Here is a 26,882-nt window from a genome sequence, read left to right as displayed (position 1 = left end):
GATGAAAGCAAGCTTAGGTTGGCATCCGGAGTTTGGTGGTTCTGAATCGACAGTTCTGACGCTGTGGCTTTGCAAACTTACTGTCCTTAACTTGCCTTTTAATGTATAATTATGTAGCTAGCAATTTACAGAACCATAGTCTTTCTGATTCTGGTCCTTCCAAAAAGTGTCTCTTGTGCAGCGTGCAGCTGCCTGCTGTTACAGCGTGTTGAGTGTCACAGGCTGCTTCATGTGTTTTATCTACAGAAATGATCTTGTTATAACAGATACATATTCAGGTATTGCCACTTTCTCAGAAAAATTCCTTTTAATTTTTTTGCTTTGTGAGGGAACATAATGCAGTTCAGGACCTGTGTTCTCTGAAGCGGCAGGGCTGCTCTGCAGACTGGTATGGTTTAAATATTCAAGAAATCTCCTGAAAATCAAGGCTGGAGGTCTCCTCCTCTTAAATGTTGAAATGAGGCAACTTGGGTTTAGTAGAACCAGTGTTTTCTTTTTTATGTAGATGGTTTCTGGCAGGCAGTTCAACTTCAATTATTATTATAGTTAGGCTTTCACACATTTATTCAGAAAACCTTTTGAGCAGCAACGATCCTTTAGTTTGTGCTAGATGGAAACCAACAGAAACTTATTTTGGTTGACCGTGACATACCACGAGTGGTAATACAGAAGGTACAACAGAACGGTGTGATTTTGAATTGGGATCCAGATGTTCCCATCTCTCGTAACACTAGATAATCCTGACGCTGACAAAATTCAGCCCTCACTTTGAATGCTGCTGAAGTGCAAGGATGTAGGAGCGTTTTCTCTCTGGCTCCTCAATAGTATTTGTAAAGCTTTTTGTTTCCTCCTTGGGGATACCCAGGATGGTATCCATTACCAGCTTGTTATTGCATAGCCTCAACTGCGTAACATCTTCTAGGCAAATATAAGGGACCAAGAATGTACAGAGTGTGTTCTTGCAGATTTTTTTCTGTCTGGGGAAGGCCCTGCGTGAGTGGATTTTGGTTTCTCTCCAGGCCAGGCAGCGTTGCCTTTTGTGCAGCGGAGATCCAGTGCTGTGCTGAGCTCCTGACGGGGGTGAGGGGGGAAGAGAAGTTGCTCTGCGACTGGCCTCGGGTCCGGTGAGAGTCTCGGGGGCTCCACAGCTTTGGTGGCGCTGCCTTGGGTCGATAGGAAATACGGACACTCGGGGATGTCGTCATCTTCTCAGAGTCGCGCCACGGTGCGAAGCGTCCCTGCCGAGGTCGCTGATGGCTGGCAGGATCAACGGGCGGGAAAAGTTGTGGTTTGGTTTTTTTTTTTTTTCTGTGGATTTCAAACACATGGAGAAAAAGACGGGGGGGGGGGGGGGGGGGCAGAGCCCAGCGTGGCTGACACGCTGACCTGACAGGTCGGTGGATGAAGTTATTTCACTCTCTCCCTCTCTCTCTGTCTCTCTGTGGGAAGTCATGAAGTTTCTATGTTTAAGCCCTCGCTGCGGAGCCGGGGGTGTCAGGCGGCCCTGGGGAGGGGGTCAGGCAGCCCTGGGGCGGGGCGGGGGGGTCAGGCAGCCCGGGGGGTGGGGGGTCAGTCCGGCCGTGCCGTGCCGTGCCGTGCCGTGCCGGGGGTGGCGGCCCCTGACGTCGGTGTGCCGGGCCGGGCCGAAGGCGGGGCCGGGCCCGGGGGCCGGTGCGGCTTTATTAGCGCCGCAGGTCGCGGTGCGCGGCGCAGGCAGCAGCAGGAGGCGGCGCGGTGACTCGCCGCCCCACCGCCGCCCGCGCCCAGCCGGCCCCGGGGCTAGCGGGGTGCAGCCCGCGCTCCCCAGGCACGGCCCCGGGGGGGAGGAACCCGCCGCCGGAGGGGCAGGGAGAAGGCGCACGGCGGGAGGAGCGCGGCCGGCGCCGGGAGCGAGCGGTGTGGCTGGGCGGCGGCGGCCCCGTGATGGTGCTCCTGCCCCTCTGGGTAGTGGCAGCCGCGCTCCTGGGGCTCCGCGCCGCGGCCGGCCGGCAGGTGAGTGACGACGGGGCCGGGGGGGGGACCGGACCCCTCCCGCCCTTCCCCTCCGCTCCTGCCTGCCCCTGCCCTGCCCTTGCCCTGCCCTGCCCTGCCCTGCCCTGCCCGCGGCCCCGGGGAGCCGCTGCGGGCTCCCGGCCGGGGCTAGCCAGGCCGTCCTGGGGGCGAGCGATCGGGGGGTACTGCTCCGGTGGCCCCCGGACCGCGGTGCTGCTCGGAGGTCCTTGCTGTTACACTTTCCCGCCCCCCCCCCCCCCCCCTCAGGGGAGAGCCCTCGACACCCGTCCTCCTGGGTTTTACGGCCTCGCTTTGGCCACCGGACGAACTTCTTGGCACGGTGTCACGGTGTGTGGAGGGGGGCGTTCAGAGTCGAGGTTTCGTAGCAGCTTTGCTGATGAAATGAAACTTAACGCGGACTCTTGTTAGTATGTTGGTGGGAACAGCTGTTTATTCAGTTAAGGAGAAATGCCAGCCCTGGAAACCAAAAGCAGAAATGGAGAAAACGGTGCAACACACACACCAAGTAATTTTTCAGCCTTCTAGAGGCACTTTGCTGTCACACGTTGCATAGTAATTACGCTAACAACTTTGTGCGTGTGTTTCTTTTCTCTCCTGCAGGCTGGCAAAGAACAACAGATCCGAATAGGTAAGTCTTTTAAACTATTATTGCTGCTATCAAAATGGAAATAAAAGAAGTAAGCTCACCAAACTAGTTTGTTTTCTGGAAAAATGATCTGTATGCAGGCAAACATTGCCTTGTGTACCCGCACACCGTTACCACCCAGGAGCATTTGTAGTTTCACAGTGATGTGGCATGACTTGAATTTGCATGCTGCCTTATTATGCGGTTTTGCATCTTGATACGCCTGTGCTTCCCTTCTTAAATAAAAACTGTCAAAAGTTAAAAATTGCAGCGTGCTTAAACTAGCCCTCTGAATATCATAGCAAGTCAGCTCTCAGTCAGACACTCTGTCTTCATTTCTGTGTTTCTGAATCAGGAGGAAATGCCTACTCTTTGGCTAGGGCAGACCGTGTCTTCATACCATTTCTCTTCTGTATTGGAAGCATTCAACCTTTTCTTTTAGCTGGAAAAAATGTGCCTAATGGTAAGGTCTTTTCATATTCTGTTGATAGCATAGGGTGCTTGCTGTGTGCTGAATGATAAACTGATACATGCAAGAAAGTGCAGTGCAGCAAGGTCGTTGTCTGTGATCCATGAGGGTACTGAAGTGAAAGGTGCTTGTTAGCACCTACAGGGTGCTTTATATTTAAAACTTAAGCCTCTCTGACTCTTTCCTAAGACAGGAAGCTTCATGTAATTGGGAGCATGCGCACACAGTTTAGTTTCAGAAGATCTGTGTTTGCTTAAACCAGCAGATAATTTAATGCTGTACGGGATGGAAGAGGATGTGGAAAGATGCAGAAGCTGGTGTTTTCTCTCCCAGGGCATTAGTGCAAGCGTATGCCATCTTACACGCTCCTCAGCTTGCCCAGCTGTGAATTGAGCCTTTCCACAATTTGCTGTTGAGTGTGGGTGTCCACGCTCTGGAGTGTGCTCTGGAGGAGCTTTTCAACGAGAGGAGAGGTAGTGATAGGAATGGACCCCAGGCAATTATATTTCCAGTTGCCATTAGACCTCCAATTCTGAGGTTTTGGTTCAGGTTTTGTTCTGAGGTATTGTTCAGAAAAGGAATTTCAAGTATTTCTCTAAATTTTGGAGGTGTTGTCTCAATTTCAGTTCTGGCACTGCATTCTTCCTAGCTCAGGTTGATTTTCACTGTGATCAGTGAATAATGGGAATTGAGACAGTTAGGTACGTTTAAATCTAACTGGCAAACAGACTTTTTTTTTTCCAGGGGTATGCTGATCCTGTGTTTTATTTCTAGTCGTTTCCATGAGAAATGGATTGTATTTGAATTTCAGAAACCAGCTGTACAGGAATGTGTTTTTTTAAATTATACAGTACATCAGACAAAATTCCTTAATCTGGAAAATAACATTTTGTCCTTCAACTTCTTCCTTTCTTTCATGCTCCCAGCGCTGCTGTAGTCAGGAACACTTGAGGCACACAGGAACCGCGGGACATGGCATGGTGGAGGGTGACTCGGGCCCCCTGTGCCAAGCCCCTCGTGCCAGGCCTGCATGATCGGTGTGGGACAGGCTCTCGCCTGGCTTTAGAGGAACCTTGGGAGCTTCAGCAGCTGATGGCATCTCACCCTCCTCTCCCCAGGAAGGGGCATCGTGATGGGTTTTGGTTCAGACTAGCAGCACCAATGAGAGTGATGGCTTACCAAGACCAGACTGCAGCAAGTAGTTCTGACTTTCAGGAATTGAGGGTGTTTTGCTGAGCAGAAATCTGTATTTTCGAAGCACAAATAGCTAGTTAACACTTAGCATCTTTGGCATTTGTCCTATGCTTTCTGATTTTAAACTGTTAATATTTCAAGTAATGTTTGATCCTGTGAAGTCTCATTCAAAAAGTATGGCTCACTCAGTTTAGGGTTTTAATGATGGCAGTAAAACCTGCATTAGGATTGCCTCCAGACGGGTTGTCCTACTTTTAAGTCCCTATTAAGTGTCACTTTGCATCGGTGTTGTATATTTTGATTTGGCCCAGGGCTGGCTGCTGTCAGCAGCTAATCTTTTCTCATAGTCTGGAAAGTCACTTAGGACAAATTAAAGCATATAATTTTTTTTTTTTTTTTAATATTGGCAGGGAATATATTATAGAGATAGGGAGTTACCCCATCTTAATTAACTGCTTTAACACGTAATGTACTGCAAATGCCTGAAACTGTCAGGAGGAAATTGTACTGTTGTCACTCGTGAAATAGCAGTGCTGAAGGCACCAGCACTCGGGCTGCTGCTACGTTTTGCTTTTCCTGCCTCAGCCTCCCACACAGCAGAGCTCCATTGCAGCTCAGTGCTACTTCTGGAAGAAAACTGGGACGTCTAACCTGCAAAGCAGCAGTGCCAGGCTGCCACTGGCTTTTATACATCCAACTTGCAGTGCCTAGCACTGAAGCATACTGCATAGCCTCCTCCCTGTTTAGGTGCAGAGCTGTGTGGGAATTCTCAAGAAATCCCACCTCCCTCTTCTGTCTTGTCTTTCTCTCTGGGCATTTCTGCCACCTAAAGGCAGCCAAATACGGAGTGAATGGTACTTCTCAAGTGAGCCAGATTGTTGAAAGAGAGGGACCAAAGCTGCTGCTTAGTTTCTAGAAACCACCAACCAAAAATGAAGGCAGGAAACAGTGATGACAACCCCTGCTAGGATTGTCCCTTTGTCACTGCACCATCTTTTCTTGCTATTAAGCAGCACTTTGCTGAGTGACTGGAACAGCTCTGTGCTCATTCCCATTGTGGTTACCTGTGAGATGGAAGGGTAGTCTCTCAGAACGTGGAATAGTCTTTGTATTGAAATACTGTCCTCCTAATTCCTACAGCAGCAGGTAATTTTTTTTTTTTTTCCCCCAGTACTTCCACTGCAAAGCTGGATGTCTGATTGTATCATAGCTTGTGAATTCCCTTTAGAAGATGCAGGCACAGTGATGCTCTGGAGGTGTTCTGTTAGATTCAGTCCTTTGCCTGAGGTAGCTGAGCTTCCTGCCTCCCTGAGTGCATTCACATACATCCATCAGGAGAGGCAAGGGAGCTCTGGAACTGATGGTAGCTCACTGGTCATCCCATCATGTTAGGATGGGACAATCTGAGACTTGGCCTGCATGGATTGGATGTTATCAGGAGTTCCTGCGAGTTTGTTGCCTTGCTCAATACCGAGCACCGTCTTTGCCAAAACAGTTGTGCTTTTGGTATAATATTAATAGGTTTCTACATTGCTATTCCTGTTGAAATATTTGCTAGCAATACAAAGAAGCAGGTATGTACTGCACATAGTAATTAATCTACATCTTATTGCCATGGCTCGGAAAATGTTTGGGCAAAAATGATGCTGCCAATCCTTTGACTCAGTGGATGTAATTTCACAGGTCATGGTGGTAGGTGAAGGATCTCCTATGATCAAAAAATTAATTTGGTCACACAATTTGGTCCTCTGGCTGCAACACAGAAGGCTGGAAAATGGAGAGCACTTATCAAAATTCGTTCACATGCAAAGTGAGCAAAAATCTTATCAGAATGATGAACACCAGATGAGGTTTAAATACTTTTTAAAAGAAAGTCTTTAAACTTGGGTAGCTTGTTTTAGACATAAAAATGATTTGTCCAAACTTTCAGAAATTCCTCCTTTTTCACTGATTCCACTGATTTTAATTTAGACTATGCTTTTAAAATCTTTTTTCTTGAGTGGATGTTTATGCATTTGGAATTCTGATGTGGACAACCACATAAGCACCTTTGATCACTGTATTTCTCAGAATCTTATACCTGGAAAAATAACGCTTTTCCAAATGCAGGTGATAGAAAATGAAAAAGAAAAAAGTTTTGAACTTTTGAACCTCCATTGTCCACAGTTGCTGTACAGTGCACAGGCAACTACTGTGAACCAGTGGCGTTAATTCTTCAGTTTCATGTGTATTTGAGGGAAAAATGTGCGGACAGCCCTCTTCCAGAGACATTCTCCAGCTAATTGTGTTTTGGCACACAATGAAAGAATGTGATGTTCTGTCTTAAGTGCTTCCTTTCAACTTAAACATTGTGCAACTGGAGCAGCAGTTTAAAACCAGATTTAAAAAATGAAGAAAATTTGAAGTTAAGTGCTTTTTCTATTGCTTTGTGTTTCTTCTCTGATCATTGCTGTAAGATTTGAATTAGCAAAACAGATCAACTCTGAAATTTTAGCATAGGAAAAGGAACACCTACAGCTGGAAGAGCATTTCCTAAGACCATACAGTCTATGGAAAAAGGGTAATATAAGTCAGTGGAGGAGTTTAGATGTCTTCAGCATTCAATCATGTCACATTTAATTTTAATTGCCTTTGAACAAAAGGCATTTCCTCTTCTAGCTCAGCATTTGGAGACTCTGGAAAAGGCTTTTGCTGACTCAAAAACTTGACAGTTCTTATTTTCCATCCTTTGTTCCTACCTTCTTGTGGCTAGCTGGCTGTTCTTGTTATTAGCAAAACAACATTTTTTTTGTCCCCGCAAGTAGAAATCTGGGAATAATACTGCAAGATGTGCAACACAATTTGTCAGTTATGTGGTGAACACAGAATTTGATCACCAGACTGTGGTCTCTGGCATTGAACATCCTGCTTCTAAAAAAAAAAAAAAGCCACAAAGAATCTCGACGAGGTAGAAGGAAGAATGTCAGTCTGTGAATGAAATCTCATCACTGAAGCGTGGGGAATGTGAGGATCTAGATTTTTGCTTTGACCCAGTTATATATACAGATACACAACCCAGCAGTTCTGTCTCCTGTTTGTGGCCTAGTATCTAATTAATAAAAATGAATTTAGAGTTTTAATTTGGTCCCTTCTCTAATGAGAGATATGAGCAATCATCAGTCAGAAATCCCAGTGTTTTAGATAGGAATTATCCTCAGGATAATTTAGAACCTGATCTTGTAGGTATATGGCAACATAGGTTGAGTTGGCTGCTGCGGAAAAACACACTGTGGCTGCTAGCTGTAGGACATGGAGTACATTTTCAGAACAACGGACTTGAAGATGATAAGGAACTTTTCACTTGCCTGGGTTATAGTATTTGTGTATTGTATAAAGATATTTATAGTGCAAGAATTTAAATGTCTATATATGCCCTACTAGTACCATAAATTTTTTTTTCTGTTAAATCCCTCAGTAACTGGCATAAAAGAAAATTGGAGAAAAAACAGTTACATGAAGCTGTTAGGAACATTTTCCTCCTAAAGTTATTCATTAAATGCCTGAGTCTCTTAAAAAAGCAGCCACTGCTATGAGGAGAGAGGAACTAGCTACTGAGCTTTTTCCTCTATTAATTCTCAGTTCAAGTGTGATTCACACTGGGAGTGGGTAAAATTTAGCTCATTTAATTAAGTATATTTATTTGAGGAATTCTCAGTGGCACTTAGTGGTAGCATCTGAGCTACCCAATTGTGGAGTTTTTTTAAATGAAAAGTTATCAGTAATATCACTCTAATACTGCTTTAGCCAGTTCTCTTGGGAAGAGAAGAGCTATGAAATAGTTATTTCCATGCTAAGTGAGTGTCATTTTAACTCTCACATAGTCTAATCACAGGCAATAAGATTTAGGCTTTGGTCCAGTTCTTAGCAGCAGTTTGGCCTGCAGCTTGACCTGGCCCAAGAATGTGTCTCCTTTCTCCTTTTACAGGATGAAAACTGGACACTGAATATCCTGATCACTTCCAGATTACAAAGGTCTCGCAGACGTGATAAACTCCATTGATGGAGTTGTTTTACAATGATGTGAAATTACTTTAAGGCAACAGGAAGCACGTTTGTGTGTCCTGATGCAGGGTTGCAGATGTAATAACAGGAGAAGACCCTTCTCTGAGCAAAAGAGAAGATTCTTTTCCTTTTCTCATCAGTGCCTAAGAATATCAGAGAGTGGAGAGGGAAAAAATTACTCTCTTAGGCTGATAATGCTATTTTCAGGTTATGAGTAAGGGACTACACAGAAACAAGCTTTTTTGAGGGTGGGAGCATATTGTATTCTCTTAGGCAAATTGGAAGGTTTCCTGTCAGCTAATGCTGCTAATTAGGCAGGAATCCTGAGCTGGCTGCTGGGAACCACAAAAAAATGATAGGCAAATGGGGCTTTCATTGCTGTCACTTTTTTTCTCCCGCAGCTATGCTTTCTTGGCCAAGGCCTCTGCTAAAGTAGTTTAGCCTTGGGAAAACTTCTGCTAGTGATTGGTTGCCCACAGCCTTGTCTGGCCACTCTGTTCAGGTATCCATGGATGCTTTGGCACTGATTAGAGGTGACTTCTTGAATCTCCTTGAATCAGGATTGTGCCGTTGAACTTCTGCAGTATTACTTAAGGAGTTCTTTAGTGCCATCAACAGACTGCAGTTTTGCTGGTTTTATAGGTTCTATGCATTGCCATAAAGTGCAGGATTTAGGTACAGCGTTGTAAAGTGGTTTTTTTTGTTTGTTTTTTTTTTTAATAATTAGCTCATCTATTTGTTTTGAATTCTGTTGCTCAAGTTATGCAAAGACAAAGGGCAATAGCAAGCTGCTGGGTAAGGGGATTTGCTAAAGGAGATCTGTAGAGGGAAAAGTTACTGCTTGTACCACTGCTGACATAGATTAATTTATCAGTGGTATGTGATATCCACTGGATTCTTTTCCCTATTCCAATTTTCTGCAGAAATATGTATGCAAATTGCAGTTGTAACCAAGCACAGCACTTAATTTTCAAAATCTTAATGGAGGTCTTGACACAGGAGCAAACAATTCTGTTTAAGGTGTATGAAGGAGTTGAATGGCATTTCTTACAAGAGAATTTAAAAGGGTCACTGCCTCTTCTGTGGCTATTAAGCAAACCTAAACCCCAGGAAACTCCTCATATAAATGGAAATGAATATTTCAGGGTTTTCTCTGTAAGTTTTATGAAAATAGAGTTATGAAAGACCTGCTTCTTGAAAAGTTTGGCATGTGGAGGGTATTTTGCATGCACTTAATGTGTATCGCAGCATCTGTGATGTATGTTTACTTGAGATGCATAACTGGGCATAGCTTCTTGTGTTTGTCCACCTTGGTATGATCCATGTGCTGTCTCTGAAGCTGAAATGGCCTTCCTCTCACATTACCCTTGGTTTCTCATACCTTGCTTAACATGATGATGTGTCAGACGCTTTTCTGCTTCTTTCTTACACGCCCTCTCAGAGCCTGTTTAAAAGTAGTACAAAGCTTTTTTATAAAACAATAGCATTAAGAGTATTAAAGGCCTTGCTGTAGGGTACCCAAGTGAAGATTTATAAGCTCAAGTGTTCCAACTAGAGAGAGTAATGACACATACCTTATGTTTGCCTATATTAGGTTGGTGTGCTTATATCCAGACTAGCTATCTAGTAGATAATTTAATGGACATTGGTGTGTCAAGTGGCACCATCCCCTCTCCTTTTAAAAACTACGCAGGTTTTTATCATTCTTCAGCTGAACTTGTCAATGGGGTGATTTAGGGTAGCTCTAACAGGAATCCTAAATTGGGAATTTTGGAAGAGGGAGGTGTGAGGCGGCAGGGTCCTAAACAGATGGCATTTGACATTGCACCTGATGGTGCAGTAGTGGTGGTGTGTTGTGTGGTCAGTGAGATGGAGCTCTCAGAATGAGTGTAACCCCTAACAGGCAAGGCAATGGCCTGTTGTGTCCTTGCACTCCCCATTTGTCCCAGTGACGTGCACTTCTGTCACTGCACATCTGGTCTATACTCTTTGACCTCATTCCATGTTCTTGTTCTAATTTTAGTTTGGTTTTGGATATTTCTCTTGGCAGAATCTAGAAAAAGCAGACCAAGACCATATGGGTTAGTGATTCCAATTAGTACCAATGCAGACGGAAGCTATATCTCCAATATTCTCTCTGCAAGTCACCAAAGAAGATCAACGCGGGAGGTATCCCAAAGCCCCAAACAGCTGTATTTTAATGTCACTGCATTCGGAAGGGAATTCCATCTCCGGCTGAAACCCAACACGCGTTTAGTGGCTCCCGAGGCCATAGTGGAGTGGTACGAAGACTCTGTGGAGACTGGAAACGATGCTGGTAACACGAATTGGACTGGAACTGCTACAGAGCGATTATGGAAAAGAGAACCTCTTTGGACCAACTGCGCGTATGTGGGAGACATAACTGACATCCCTGGAGCTTCTGTCGCTATTAGCAATTGTGACGGTCTGGTAAGGCTACTTTAATGGCATTAATGTCCAGTATTTTACCACTTTGTACACAACTGTTGTTGCTTTTTAACTACACATGGCTAACAATGTTATTTAAAGAACTTCCATTTCTTAAATCCCTTAGAAAATGCCTCAGTACATGTTGATGTATACAGTCTTACTTCTTTATTCTGGGATAATTTCTCTGAGGGTGATGAGCAAAGTCCTTAATGTCACTGTGAGAGAGTGAAATCAAACCTTCATTTTGCTGGTTTTCCTTTTTGCTTTCATGAGGTGTTACAAATGGGAAAATTAATAACAAAGTCATTTTAAGACTTAAAAGATGACCTTTTGGTGAGTGATGTAGAATTTGGCATCCAAATCGTCACTGTGTACTTCTCGGGTAGTACAAAATCACAGCCTGCCCTGTAGTCCAAGAATAGCAACAGATTTAAGTTTTAAAGGGTTTATTGATAAAATAAGCATGGTTTTTGTTTTCTTACATGCAGTTTTGTTTCATCAGAAGGTATCGTCTGAGAATTGAGTGTTTCACATCTATAAACGGTTCGTTCTCAAAACTGCTGGCCTGATTGCTGCGTTGGTTGAAACGCGTGGTATTTCGTTGTGGCTTCAGCAGATGCAATGACTGGCTTGGTACACAAATCCCATATTGAAAGACTGGGCATATATTGAGCACACATACCATTCGTTAATTCAGTCATGCGGTAAAGAAAGCTAACAATACTTACCTTGTACTCTTTAAGTAGCAGGAGCAGTGGTGGAACACGACTGCAGCATCCAGCAAGATTAATGTAGTGGTTACTCTACTGCTATTCATGAGAGGAATCATATGAACAAGTCTGCAACAAGTATCCCTTCTTGGAAATAGGTTTTCCTTTTCCTGTCACATGCCATATGTTAATGATTTGATTCCATTTTGTGATAAACTCTGGCTAGCAAAACTCCCCACCTCTGCAGCGTGCCTCTGTCATTGCAGGAGTAATTGCATAAACGTCTCAAACTCCCAAGTGGGAGCTTCAGGCTACTCACAACCAAACATCCTTGACTTTCCTTACTTAAAGAAAGGGATTACTGGTGGTTACATCTGATGTGATCCACTAACATCAGTTTGGTGTGTTTTGTTTGGATTTTGAGTTTTTTTAGGAGAAACTGTTGGCAGTGTGCAGTGTTTACAAAGGCCATATGGAGATCTGCCTGGATAGATACAGCTTCTGATGTAGTTCTTAGAATGAAGGATACCCTTGAACTGAGAGCTGTATTTTAGCAGTAATCCTGAATAAAGTTCTTGTGTTGAGACAGCACATTAAGACAATAAATTGGATTAAATAGAATTAGATTAAGGAGTACAGCAGCTTCAGCAGAGATCGCCATGTGGCTGACAAGCTGCTTGTGTTGTGTTTTCAGTTAATTGAAATGAAATAGTTGCTTCACAAACCTGCATGGGTATAAGATGACAGCAGATTCTGAAGGAGTCTTAAGTAAAGAATGGGACATTTCTCGGTTGTGTGGCTTATTGCCACTCTTTTCCCACGGCACCCAGGAGAAGCCCTTCGTTTGCTTTCCATGGTTTTAGGGACTGGACTAGGAGAACATGTGCTTTCTGTTTGAGGAGAAGAGTGGGTAAATGCTCCCGAGTCACTGTTCTCTTTGTTCATCTCAACCCAAGCTGTCTCATGCAGTCTTTGAGGGGCTTTGAGAACAGCTCACATGTTGAAAACCATCTTTTTGAGCTCCTCTGTGTGCTTACTTCACCTTGCTGTTGTAACAGTCTTTTGGAGCTTTAAGCAAGTGAGTGGGAAATAAGTCAATAATCCTGAAGATCGATGGGATTTGAGATGTATTTTTTATTTTCCTCCCACCAGCTTTAAGGTTAGCAGAAGTAACTTAAAGTTAGCAGTTCTGGCTTCTCTGTTGCTGTACTATGCATCTCTCAACCAAGCTAGAATATTTGATTCTCAGTGCATCCTAAAGATGTGAAGAGTAAGATAATATGGCTTAACAGAAACTGGAACAAGAGTGAGAAATTCTAGGGCCATGTGTCTGTCGGGAAGATTTATTTTTGACTTCAAAGGAATTTAGACACACTCTCCAGTGTAGCCAGCTAGGTTGCTACCTTTTGGAAGAAAGTAAAGGGAAATCACTGTGGTAGCAATTCATGCAATGTATAGCTTGTAAAAGAAGCTTGATGTCGTAAGTAACAGAAAAAGAACACTTGGCTTGCCACAAGTTAGTGAGATACCTTGCAGATTTTATTTTGTGCATAAGGAGATTTTTCATCATGACTCATAAAACATCTATTGATAGTGGGGCAAAATTATGTATTGTGCTAACATGTACTTCATAGACATTGCTGAATTTCATATTGTTTAGTGTTTGCTCTCAGCATAAGTGTGTGTTTTTTGAGGAACATAAGGTTGCTAAATTTTGATCACTTGATTGTGAATATATGGAATAATTGGCATTTGCAATCGTAAAGCAAGATTTTGTCATGGTCTCTTCCTGAATCTAAACTTGTATTTAAAAAAAAAAAAATTGAACACTTTTGTTTTGAAATAGTTTGCATATCTACTTTTGTAGTAAAGGTCGCTGCATGCCATTAGTTTTGCAAATTCCTTTCTTCACATGTGCTTAGTATCCCTTCAAAATAACCCTGTTTCTTTAAAAAAATCGCATGCGTGTGCATGCACTTGTCATAGCAAAAGAACACTTAATTAGTCATGTGGAAGCAGACCATTGGTTTTATGACTGTTTTGGAAAGCTGGTGCTTCTGCAGGTTTCTGTTGTATATTTCTGCTGTTGTTTTTGTCAAAATAGCAATATGTATTGTCACAATATTTATAGTGTTTATCAAATACTTTCAGCAAAACTTGTAACAGTTACAGTCATCCAGCAAAACCATCCTTCCATGGTTCAGATAGCAGATGGAGGAGACCTACCTTGTCTCGCTTCAGGAGGATTGTGTGGTTTGTAGCACCTCGCAGAATTTGGCCTTCTGGCAATTGATCTCTGGTACCTACTACAGTTACTGCTGCTTTTGTCTACTCCCTGTGTTCATGTTACTAAAGCTTGCTCTGCCGTCACAGTATTCTGAAGTTCAGATGGTGCACTTGTAATGCGGAGAAGTGTTGATCCAGCATTGGGAAGAACGCTGATGAAAAACCTGGTACTTTTTCTGGACATTTATCCTAGTGTCATGCTGACATTCATCAGCTGAAAGTAACAGCATCCTTGGGCTCTGTGGGCTTCTGCAATTTTATGATCACTTACCTGGGAAGGTTCAAAGGAGAAAAGCTCTTAATAAGTATGATTGCAGATGGTAAAATTGTAGTTGCACAGGCAGCAGCCTAGATTTAAGTCCACTGATTGATCCCTTGCATTTTTTTTTTTATTTGGCTTGGATTTATAAATGTTCAGAGACGGAATGTGTTGTAACAATGGACAGCTGTACAGTTGTGCGGGCATGGTGAGGCCAGACAGAAGGCTCCACTTACCCAGACAGTGCTTGAGGGTTATGTGTGCTCCCCTCACATATGCGTAGTCCTTAAATTCTTGTGTTCCCATGTCTTGTTCAGCCTCCATCCTGCTTTTCCTTCCTTTTAGTGCTTGTACAGTAACATCTTGCCTCTCTACTCTTCTGCTGTCCTATCTTACTAGACTCAGACTTACTAGGGGAGAGTAAGTATTATTAAAGATTATGGCAAGCCTTCCTGCATGAGTGGCCCAGCCCCTTCCCTGTTTATATCTGAGTAATGTCTTCCTTTTTGTCCTCCTTATAAAGATCAGATCATTCAAACAGTCATGAAGAAGTTAATTTAACATATCTGATTTAGCATGTCAGGTTGTATTAGTGGTGCCTCCTCTTCTGGATGACTGTGGGAATACATTTTGTGTGTCTGCACTAAATGAAATGTTTCATCAAATGTAGATTCCTAAGCAAGGCAGTTAATCTACTCCCAGGTGAGCACATACTGGGCATATACTTTACCACTTGTGTGGTTGGCTTCCTGTTCTAAGATGCCAAGATGCTACAGGAGGTTTAATGGCTTAACTATTAAAAAGTGACTAAAATTTATCTGAGATTGTAATTTGTTGCTAAGAAAATATTGGTATGCATCTAGAGGAGTATATGGTTTAGAAAAGCGGGAAAATAAGTGCAAGACATTCAAGGAAGTGGAACTAAGTTCAAGGCAGATTTGGCAAGTGGCACTTCTCAGAGGTTGCTTATGCCTGATGCAATGCTGTATCTGCTGTGGAAGATGCAGAAAATGACCAGCCTCAAAAAAAATACAGATGTTTTAGACTGTAGATAAACATACATGACAAACTTAGCATTTAAAAATAACAAAGTAAAAGTTTTAAGTTAGTCTCTACCTTTTGTTGTAGAGAAAATTACTCCAGTTTTTCAAGTAGCTTTCTTGCTTTTGTAACAAAGCCCAGACAGGTGTTGGTATGCGATGCCTTTAGACTGTACTTCTGTGTTGAACTACATTTTTATAGACATATGCCTCCTTGTTTAGGTTGTGAACTGCTTTATATTCACATATATGCAATGTCAAGTGTGAATGTTGTCTTCCATTTCTTACAGAACATTAACCTTACTTGTTTTAAATGAAAGGGCCAGACGCAGTATGGTGAATCTTTAATCTTTAACTTAAGATGCCAAGTAAAATGTGGCTTGTTATGTTTATTGGAAAACCGTGGCCTTCAAGTCCAGAGCTGCATACACTCATTTGAAAGTACAGCTGTTTGCAAATGAAAGATTGTTAGTAGTCTTCCTGCCTTTTAGTGTTCAGCTGTCAAACCAGGGAAATCCTTGCAGACAGACCAACTGTCAAGAATAAAAAAACCCCAGACTTGCTCAGATCTCTAATTTGTGATGGACTATTCCTCACCTGCTTATTGTCATCCCTTTTTCCTAAGGATATCGAGACATGAAGAAACTTGTGTGTGTCTTTACCATCAGTATTTTCACACAAGCTAATGTGCAGCTGTTGGTATTTTGGGAGTTTTAACATATCCTCAGAGATTGGTTTTGATTATCTGACATGACAATCTGTTTGCACAGGCCTCTTGAAAGTAGTAAGACTTCATGTCTTAATGTTACCCTTTGTGAAAGGAAGCTGATGAGAGTTTCCTACCCTTGGTGGTTTTGGCATTCTTTTCATTAATAATTATAGTTATTTGATGTGTCTGAGCGGAAGGGTGTACCGTTGTGAGATGTGCACAGTTACTTTCCTTTGGCAGGTAAGTTTGAAATACAGGCTGAAGGATCTCAGACTAATGATACTTGTATAAAGCCTTGGTTCAGGAAAAGCCTTAAAAATATGTTTAAGTTCAGGCATGGGGTTAAGTGCATATCAGGATCTAAGCAGTTTCAGGCTGTTTTGATTTGGTTTGAATGTGGGTTTTTTTTATTACCATTATTTCATCAAGACTGAAGTATTAAGGCTTATTTCTTGTTCATGTGTTGATAGAATGTATTGTTTCCACATGATTTCCCCCAAGCTGGCAAGGTGATGTTACTAAATGGAGAAACAGCTTTCTAGGAGATGGTGATACTTTATCTCAGTGTACTAGGATAGCATTTTGGACATGAACACTTGATCTGCTGCTGAGCATCTGGTGATAGCACATGGGAAAATCTTGATGAGGTTAATTCCAGTGTCCTAAAGAAGAATATTATTAGGCATCCACTGACGAGCAGGGCTGCTGGGGTCATTGGAACATCTCGGCTTCTTGGTGCGATAGCAGTGAGCATGTAGAGGGATGCAGTTGTGGCAGGAGTCGGTGTGGGTTCTCAGGAGGACCAGGGTGTGCATCAAGGTTCGAAATGGTGCTGTCCCCTGGTCCCTGGAGGTCTCTCCCTCTCCACGTGCTGCTCTGTGCGGATGGCAGCAGTGTCTTAGGCTGATTTAACATCCTTATATTTGTGCTACCGTGCCCTGTTGCATGCTTCCCACAGTAATTACATCCTTGCAGTGAACTCCCTTAACCTGCCATGTCGGTTCTTACCACGTGTGTTTTGCTGTACTTGGCAGCCCTGCAGACTTATTAACTGGGCTTGATATGTTGCAGCTGCCTCTTTGGATAGACAGGCTCCATCTGGTAACCTCAGCCCATCCTCCCTATTTGACTGAACAGCCTTTGGTCACTGTTGGGCTGGGCTTGGACTTCATCACTGTCACCTCTCCAGTATGTAGCACTTCCTAGATGCTGATACAGACCTTTCAGAGGTAGTAATCCATTGTAAATAGGATTTCTCAAAGTTCAGAAGCTGCAGAAACCTGGAAAAATGCAATGCCATGGTGTTTCTTATTCAGGCAGGACTTGAGGTTTCTTGCATAAAATACTGAGGGAAGGAGTACTGAGAAGGGAGGTGATGGTGATTAAAGTAAAATGTCACTATAGTGTAAAATAATATAATATAGAAGTTCTTTATATGTCTGGTTTGCTTTTCCTTGGAGTTGTCATTCAAAACAAGGAGGTACTTCATCTTTACTTTGTGTAGTGTAGTCAGAGTTTATGCAGATGATTGTTCAAGCTCCATTTATTATTTCTTGTTTGTTTTTATAAGTTTTTCTAATGGGGCCAGATTTGGGCTAGTGATAGATTTGCCTCACTTAGCTCTTGCATCTCCTCCTCTCCTCCTGCCTTGCATTTCTCCCATTCTTGCTTAGAACAAATTGCCTTTTCCCATATAAAACCTCCCTTTTCTTCTAAAGCTCGCATTGAAACTCATTTTTGTGAAGTTTTCTCTGTCACAGTAAAATGCCAAAGAATTTGTGTCTGCAAGACAGATACCGTAGGTAGATGTGTGAATCATTAAGGGAGCGTTTGCAAGAGATGAGGTAAGCACGGAGAAGATCTGATGCCTTCCAAGTCCCAGCTCACCTCTTGCTCCTCTCTGCCTCCTGCCCTGTTCCTTGGGGAGCCTCAGCCTGTGACCAAAGTAAGATTAAACCCAACTGAAAAGAAAGCTCTTTTTTAGAGGGGCAGAGCAAAACTGTCTCTGCTTCAGCAGATAGTTTTAGAAAGCAATTGTTCATACCAACTTCTGGCTACCTGTTCAAAGATGGTGAATTGGGGAAACCTCAGTGCTTTGTACTTATTGTACAAAATAGGAAGTAGTGAAAAGGGTTATGCTCAAAGTTTCCACTTGGTTGTATGCTTTATATTTTCAGGGCTGACTGAACTGCTAAGTTCTCCTCTGAAATTATAATTTTCCTATGGGCTGCAGCTCCCTCTCCCTTTGTTCCAAGAATTGCGTGGTCATAGGAAAAACTGAATAGATATACAGTAGTACTGCTATGGACTTAATGTAGACCAAAGTGGGCCAAAATATAAGGAGCCACACAAATATCTTTCGTAGCACGGAAATATGTGATCAGTTTGGGTAATAGGTTTTCCAAATGGAAAAAGATGTCATGTATTTTTAAAATGGAGCACAGAAGCAGAAGGCCTCACGGTCTCACTGACCTGAAGAAATCCTTCCTGCAAGAGCTGCTCTCCTCCTGTGTGGAAAGGGATGGACGTATCCCTGTCCCCACTGCTGCTTCCCTCTGCAGAACATGCTGAGAAGAGTCCTGGGTAAGCAAAAACTGAGAGCGTGGCCTAATCTGGTTAAACAAATAAAACAGGTGACATACATCACGCATCCCCACACCATGGTTCCTGTCAGTTGGACTGATGATAGAACAGAGACTGGCTTCTGCCGTGGCAAAGAGTGAGGGGACTGCTGGGGAACATCAGCAGAGGGGTTACAGATCTCTTGGTCCTTAGACTATGAATCGGACCAAGAAAATCCCTTCTGAGAAAAGGGATTGTGGACAAATCTGAGAATAATTTTTTCTTCTGTCTGTTAGCCTTCCCCAAGCATGATTTCTCAGGGGAAGATGAAAAGAGCAAGCACTGGGACTGTAAGCAGACTTCATCAAGGGATTTGAAGTCTAACTTTGAAGTAACTCAGTTTTCCCACTCATTACTTTGCTTACAGTAATTCCTTGCTTAAAACTGGGGCTTGGGATTACTGACAAAACACTGGGCTGGTGGAGCCTACATGGTTCCCCCAAGGCCGCAGCCAGGGTTTATGTGCAGCAGTGCTGTCATACAGACACTGAAATTAGTTGAGGTTTCTGTACACAACACTGCAGAATTTTAAAAAGTTTTTTCACAGGACTCAACAGTCTCCTGTGTAAGCTGTCCAAAGATAAAATGCTTTAAGTTCCTTCTTCATTTATGCTGTGGTGCAAGTGATGCTTGATCAGAAAAAAAGAGGGGGGAAAGAACCCTTGCTCGCTTTGTAACAGCCCACTTAAAAAAAGACATCTGTTTTAATAGACATTGCGTGTCTGTTTTGGATAGAGAAATGAGGGGTTTTGTACTTAGCAGCACATCCATTTGAAGATTAATGTATTTATGAATTTTCCCATGTTATTAGCCGGGTAAAATATGTTCTAACATATCACTTAATGCTGTGTGCATTTAGTGTCAGAGTAGTCCATTTAGCAGCACAAACAAATCTAAGATAACACAGATTTAAGCTGTGCGTAAACCTACTCGATAATAGTTTTGTATGTATCTGTCTTAAATCTAGAAGATTGTCCCAGCCTTGTTTTATTAAGATCACTGCCTCTGTTATGGAGATCCTGGGACTGGTTGCATTTTGCACAGTTTAACGCAAGCACTGCATTGCCACAAACGCGTTTCCTGGACCTCTGTCTCAGGAGGGAGCTTCACATCCCTTGCTTTATCAGAAAAGAAGGTATTTAAGTACAAACCTACTGAGCAATTTTTTCTGGTACTCTAATTGCTCTTGAATCCCTTCCCCAGTCAGTTCTCCTGCCCTGTTTCGGTAAAGCCGTAGTGTTTGGTCACTTCCACGTTCCCTGCTTGGGTGTTTGAGGATGACCATGTGAGCACATGCGTGTCTATGTGCCTGTATGAATGTTTTAGAGGGAGAGAAACCTTTTGCTCTCAAGGGTAGTGTAGCAGTTAAACTTGAAAATAGCTATTATTAGTTTTTTAGTTTATTTTAAAATATTTTTCCATGTGGCATATTTTAAAGAAAGGAACTCTGTGTGAAGTAGCATATTTTAAGTCCACCCGTCCCAGTCTGGAGGTGTTGTCTCTTAAAAAGCAGAATGACTGCGTTCTTATCATCTTTCTTTGCTTACTCTTCATTTCGCTGATGAAGTAGCTTACAGAGGTGAGAAAGTTGTTAAGCTATGAAAGGGATGCTTGTTTATGGCTATGAATATGTGAAAATAAACATCCCTCGTGTGGATTTGGACAGGTTTGAATATATATTCCAACAGTGTGTCCCTACAGAACAGTTGTGGTTTTACAGCCCTTCTTGAGCTAATCTTAATGGAAAACAAATTTTGCTAAGCTGCTCCTTTGCCCCTGTGTGTGGAGTACACCTATACTAGTATTTCTGTGGTGTGAGTGCCCTGCAGAGGAGGGGGAAAAAAAGAATCATTGCCCTATTTCTGTATAATCCAACAAAAACATAATCCCTTCATTTCACCCTTAGAATACCACTGACTGCTCTTGAGTCCAGATTTTTCCAGACTGTGCAGAGCTCAGGAGGAGCAGGAGTGGGTGCTAAACTCTTCACAGTCCCTGTCGCAGGCAGCGATGGGTGTAATGGAGTTGGCATTACTAGTGTTAGCTTTGGTGTCACATCAGTATCTGAATCAAAAACTCTTTGATACTTCATCCTGGCCCTTGCTTTTCGTAAATAACCTGTTCAATGAATAGCAATGCAGTGACATTCAGTACTCATTTCATCAGTGTTTATTCTGTAAGTGTCACTTCTGCTGGCATTTGTGATGGGTAGCATGTGGCTGAAAAATGAGGTTGATCTGACACTTGAGCTGCTTCTACTTACTGGAAGAAGTTCCATTAAGCTTTCAGGGTTTAGCAACGACTTCCTGTAGCATCCCAAACAGCCTTTTAGCCTCCTCAGGAGTAATTTACAGTCACTCCATGGCAAAAGCAATGATGGAAGGATTTTGTACGATGTGTCCTTTGATAATCTTCCCTTGCTGACACCATACCACCTTCTTCTGCTTTTCAAGAGTGTGATGGTTTGACTCTGGCTAAATGCCAGGTATCCACCAAGTCGCTCTATCACTTCCCCCCCCTTTCCTTTGTTTTCTCAACAGGGTAAAGAGGGGAAAGAAGATAAACTAACCCTTGTGGGTGAAACAAAAGCAGTTTTAATATAAGCAAAGCAAAGCAAAAGTCCGTGTGCGGAAGCAAAAGCAAACAGATTTATTCTCTACTTCCCATGAAGAGGCGATGTCGGGCCTTCTCAGGAAGCAGGGCTCCAATACGCGTAGTAGTTGCCTTGGAGGACCAAGGGTGACCCCACCCCCTTCCTCCTTTCTCCCAGCTTTATACTGAGCAGACGTCATATGGTATGGAATATCCCTTTGGTCGGTTTGGGTCAGCTGTCCTGGCTGTGTCCCCTCCCAAGATCTTGCCCACCCCGTCCCACTGGGGGAAATATCAGAAAGAGCCTTGGTGCTGTGTAAGCACTGCTCAGCAGCAGCCACAACACCAGGGTGCTATCAACACCCTGCCAGCTCCCAGCATAAACCACAGCACCGTGAGGGCTGCTGTAGGGGAAAACCGATTCCAGTTCAGCCAGACCCAATACAAAGAGGTAGAGCAGGATTCAGAAGGACATGTGGCCCTACCATGGGGAGGCATCAGGCCAGTGACCCATCTGCAGCAGGAGTCTTTGGCTGCTGAAACGTGCTGCTGTTGTCCAGGGAATTGCCATTTGGATCTGTCCTCCAGGTTTTAGCTCTTGGGTGGATCAGAAGCAAGTCAGAGCGTGACTTCACTTTCATCAGTTTTGCTGCACTTTTTAATGGGATTGCTCTTGCCTCTCTTTGGCTTAGGCTATCAGAGCAGGCATTTCAGACCAGCAGACAGACTCGTCCATTCCTGTTCATGAGAAGTGTTTTGATGAAGCCTCAAATGCAGGTCCCTTAGGCTTCCAGGGAGAAGAAATGCCCTGTCAGAGCAGAAGCAGCCTTGATAGCCTGATTCAGGTTCTGCCACACTCCCCTTGAAATCATTGTTATAACACAGTTGTAGAAGCCTTAGGAGACTGTAGTCCAAGCTGACGTCATCCCTCAGTAGGTTCCTTTTCATCCCCTGCCCTACTTTGCTTGCAGAAACTAGATAACTAGAAAACCAAGATGATCATGCTTACATGCAGTTGAGGGTGGAGCCAAGGAGTGTGATAGGCAAGGGAACTGTGTGTGCACATTCGTACACACCACAGCACAAGTGTCTTGCAGTACCTTCCTGGAAGTAGTCCTGTGTCACAAATACCTTTCAGTCAGTACCCCTGCATGGTGAGGTTCCATCGTACGCATGGGCAGCCTTGTGTAAGCTCTGGGTTTTGGGCACTGCTTGCCTACCCATGGCATTTTCATTCTACAGTAGTAAATTAATTCCTTGCTGCAACAGACCAGTTTGTGAGCAGTCATCCACAAATGACAGAAATGACTGACAAGATGCCTTTTTGGCAGTTTTGATGATAAAGGCTAATAGATATCTGAAATAAGTCAAAATGATATTTTGGCCTCTGGATTTCATGTCACTTTGTCATTCTGGTCACTTGGAGCATTTGGCCTCTGAATTATTTTCCCTGATCCATAACTTCATTTGGAGACCTCAGAACCAATGTTGTCTAAGGATTGTCCTGTTCTTCTGATGGCTTTGGACTGAAGAAGTGAGCTCCTGAGGTGAAATACCCTTGGAAATACCCTACATGGTTGGCATGCTGCCTCCAAACTCTCCTGTTTTCTCTGACCTCTCTGAAGCTTATTTCTTCAGTCCAGGACAAAACTCAGAATGTAGATGGAGTGGAAACTGCATATTTCTCATGGGACATATGTAGAAATGATACATGTAGTCAGCTGTTGCTTTCCTTCATCTCCAGCTCCCTCTGAAAGATCACCTGGGCAGTGGGGCTCTGAAGTGATTTTAGCGGATGGAGTTGTACAAAGTGCTGTCATTACTGCCATTTTTTTCTTGGTAGGCTGAAAGGCTCTTTCCCTCTTGGGAGTCCCTTCTGCAGATGGATCCTCATAGAATGAATTAAGGTTGGAATGAATAAGGGAATGGTTTCCAGCAGACTGCTCTTAACGTTACCAGCACTGTCAGGTTTTGAGGTGTTGTTGGGCTTCTGCCCAGTAAAACTGTCCCTCCTGTGTCTGCATCTTTGGCAAGAATGTGTTGTTTTATCCATAGGCAGCTGCATCAAATACATCTTTTTCTGGGGAAGGCTCTTGCTATTTGAATACCTTCCCAAAGTGGTGCTGAAGAGTTCTGTTTCAGGTAGGATTATTTCCATCCTTGTATCGAGTTGGGTGGTACACCAGCAGTGCAGTAGATAGACAGTAGCAGTAAGAAAATAAGAGATTAGAGACTTAAGACTGTGAAACAGCTGTTGGGGCCTGGGGAAAAAAATAAGGGAAACAGACATGAAAAATATCTGTGAATGCATAAGTCTCCCTTTATTGTATTAAATCAGTTCCCTTATTTTACGTACAGCTGTGCTCACTACCTTTCATTTGTCCTGTAAGATTTTTGAAAAGTCCACATAAATTGTAATTGATGTATCTTAAAATGTTCTGAGTGAATTGCTGAGCCCCTGCTCTGCCGTGTCCAATCTTAATAAGAATTGAAAACCCTCAGCACCTTCTGGCACCTCAGAAGGGGATAACCTTATTTCGTCAAGCATGACTATTTAGCAAATGCTTAGAGCCTAGGAGAGCACATGCCTTTTTTCATGTCTTAGAGGATCAGCCAGTCACAACTGTCATGAAGGTTTGGTGATCAGCAATCCCTTTATAGGTAGACACAGAAATGAGATTTTCTTGGTTGGTAGCAGAGAGCCCAACTTGTGGGAAAAGGCTCCTTCCAAATCTGTGCAAGATCGGATTTTTTTCTCACCTGACTGGTAAGCTGTGATGGCTGCTGACAAGAGCAGTAAGCCTTTCTTCTGCCCGAGTGGAGAACTTTTATGGATAAAGGCTTTGTGCTGCAAACCAGGCTCTTGGCCTCCAGGGATCTCAGGAGCAGGGGAAAACGCTCCTTCCGTTGTGTCTTTGGAAAGGGGTGGGTTTTGTCTCTGCTATTTCCAGGGCAAAGGCACAATTTTAGTGTCTTTGTAGTTCCCTATTAGGTAGTTCTGTAGGTGTTGGAGAAAGTCCATTTCCAGAGGTCTTGTGGTCTTCTCCCTTGAACTATATCCATTCAAAAAATGTGGAGGTGGTTTAGCATTTTTGGAACAGCTCAGAGGAAGGATTTGTAGGTGCTTACTGAAAGTAAAGTTTTGATATTTGTCTTAAAATAAGGTTGCTGTTCTCTGTTCAGAGAGAGTGACTGCAGGCTATTAAATAATTGAAGGCAAGGAGAACAGTAGAATCAATCCCATCTGCTTTGACAGTCCTGCTTAATTCCTCGTTGTTCAATTAAGGAGAGATAAAAGGACTGGCACCAAAACTGTTTGCTCCTGTGTCTTCTAGGCACTGCTTCACTAGTATTGATTTTTTCCTAGGCTTTCTGCATGCTTTTTGCTGTAGCAGCAACATGTCTTGCATGTTTGAAGAAAGTGAAAGTTAACACTGTTTTATGATACAACAGAAAGCAGGCTAGAAACTAGGAAAACAGCTTTAAGTAGAATTCACACAAAAGCATAACTGTTCAGCTGGCTTTGAATAATATTTCATCAGATTATACAAAATTGAAATGCCAGAATGACCGTCTGCATAACAAACTGACTGACCTTTTTGCCTGAACAAAGAGTCCATCGGAAGCAAATGGCTGAATGAGGTGATGCAGCTCTTACCTCATCAACTGGATTTTCGGAAGCCTTAATGACAGATGGATGGGCAACGTGCTGCTCGTGTGCTGGGGAGCCAGGAGGCACAAGGTCAAGGAGGAGGCTGCTGGCCTCAAGTGGTATACTGAGGGTTTGGAAGGAGAGAGGAAATGAAGTCCATTCAGGCTGGCATCTGCGTGACCCGAAGTGATGAAATCCAAGCTGGCTATGAACTTTAGAAGAGAAAGACTTCACTGTGGGGGCTTCCTGGGGGCTCTCCAGAACATCCAGTGGGAATGGCCCAAAACACTTAAGAATTTAAGAACTACCCCGTGTTTGCCAAACTGTGAATGTGCTACATAGCCACTAGGGGAAATTATGATGCTAAGAAGTTTAACTAACACTGTAACTAGTCTCTTCTATTCTGTTTTTCTAGATTGGAGAGAATATTTGAAGGTTAAGACACTTCACAGTATCTTGTGAGTTAGATGGAGGTGAGAAGAACAGTTCGAATTTTAAGCTGCACTGGTTATGCTAATGATGAATATAGAGGTGTTTTAATCAGGTCATCTTCTCTAGAAAGGGATTTAGGAACAGGATTTGTAGAAGTCTGCATGAAAAATCTCCCAACTGTTCATAAAACTAAAATGCCTCAGCTTTGATTGCCACAACTTCTAGACTTTATAGTTTGTTTCTGATTTTGCAAAGTTTTTACAACAGAGCATGAGTTTATGTGTAATTCATACCTTTTAAGCAGTATATTCAGGGGCTTGACCTGCTATTTACAGGTCAGTATAACTCTCCCCAGTTCTCTCAGTCTCATAAGAGCAGAAACAGACCCTGGTAGTACAGCAGCCTGAAGGGTGCTGTGAAGCTGAAAATTAGTGATTTACATGTTGTCCCCATTTGCAGCTTCCTTGCTCCAGCTACTGCTGCTTTCATGTTATCTTCGATTTAATGTGTGAAGACCTACTCTAGAGTCGAGAAGGAGGGTGTCTAGTGCTCCTTCCCTGTTTGGCGTGTAGAAGGTAAGCCCACACTTGCAGAGGTGGATAGCTGTCGGTGAGTGTGTCCGAGCTCAGTTAAGTGGTACTGTCTGTAGTGTAGGTGGTTAAAAAATCATCTGAAGCAAATCACTGGTGACTGGGTGCTGCTCTGGATATCTGTTTTGTAGCTGTGATTGAATCACACCTTTTAGTCTTGGCTATGTATTTTCACAAAACAGTGCTTTTAAGGCATTTTGACAAATAATTTCCTTTCTGGATTTTTGCTTTTTGTTACCAATATGCTGCTTTTTTTTATTATTTTTTTTTTTTTTTTTTTTTTTTTATTCCTGGAGGCTCACAGCTAACAGTTTATAAAATAGCCCAAGCTTATTAAAATTACTAAGTACAACCCTTTTTTTATAGTTTTAGTAATAAGAAACAGATTGTATAACTTCTGTGGACTCTTGATAACACACATAGTGCACATGAATTGGGCTCTCATTCACGTTTTGCCTTCACGTATCACATGTGGTAAAGTATGTGTCTCAGTAAAAGAAAGTAAATAGATACTGAAATAGCCAATGTTCTCAAAACTTAATCCTTGTAACCTCTCTCAAAGTTCTTATTGACAGTAGAGTTTGTACTGAATTTGAAACTGCATTTTGTAGGGTAGAGATACAGAAGCCATATTCAGTAATGCCTTTTTTGATGTTTCTTGTTTATTCAGTGCCGTACTTACTTGTATCTGGAATTTGACCTCAGAGCCGCATGGTCTGAGGTTTGCAAAAGGGACAAGAAACAAGCCCGGACAGAAAATAACTTGCAGAGTTACTGAGAAGAAAGCAAAAAGTAGAAGGCAGACAAGATAGGTTTCCCTGTTGTAGGAACGTATTATTTGCATACCAGTTCTTACTTTTTCAGAGGGTTGCTGAAGCTCTAATCATTGCTCTCTGATTCAGGCTCATGGAAATAAAAGTTAGTCAGTTTGACCTCCTGACCTCATGTTTCATCATGAGTTTCTGGAAATGATGGATAAAGCTGCAGTACTATTGTTCTTGTTAATAGGGTGAAGTATTTGCTTTCACTTTGATTTTAAACTGATGCTTAGTTTTCTTAAACTACCTTTGTGACTTGGCTGATAGCTTTAATAAATTACTTGATCTTTTTTAAAAGCAGCAACCATGCAACAGTAAATTAACTTTCTAACCTCATACAAATCACACTGTCATTTGGCTTTCTTGTTTTATACCTGAC

At 42.8% G+C, this 26,882-nt stretch overlaps 1 protein-coding gene across 2 annotated transcripts in view; it reads left to right on the top strand.

The window, feature by feature from the left end:
* Nucleotides 1-1,708: 1,708 nt before the first annotated feature.
* The window catches only part of ADAMTS3 (ADAM metallopeptidase with thrombospondin type 1 motif 3), a 128,277-nt gene continuing 103,103 nt past the window's right edge, over nt 1,709-26,882 (top strand). For both annotated transcript variants that reach the window (XM_074905337.1, XM_074905336.1), the window contains exons 1-3: nt 1,709-1,992; nt 2,614-2,641; nt 10,393-10,793. In XM_074905337.1, coding sequence (XP_074761438.1) covers nt 1,924-1,992; nt 2,614-2,641; nt 10,393-10,793 — 498 coding nt within the window. In that variant the 5' untranslated portion in view covers nt 1,709-1,923. The remainder of the gene's footprint in view (nt 1,993-2,613; nt 2,642-10,392; nt 10,794-26,882) is intronic.

This window comes from Athene noctua, chromosome 4 (genome assembly GCF_965140245.1).
Source record: "Athene noctua chromosome 4, bAthNoc1.hap1.1, whole genome shotgun sequence".
In the NCBI taxonomy this organism is placed as follows: Eukaryota; Metazoa; Chordata; class Aves; order Strigiformes; family Strigidae; genus Athene; species Athene noctua.
This window is presented reverse-complemented; position numbering and strand designations above follow the sequence as displayed.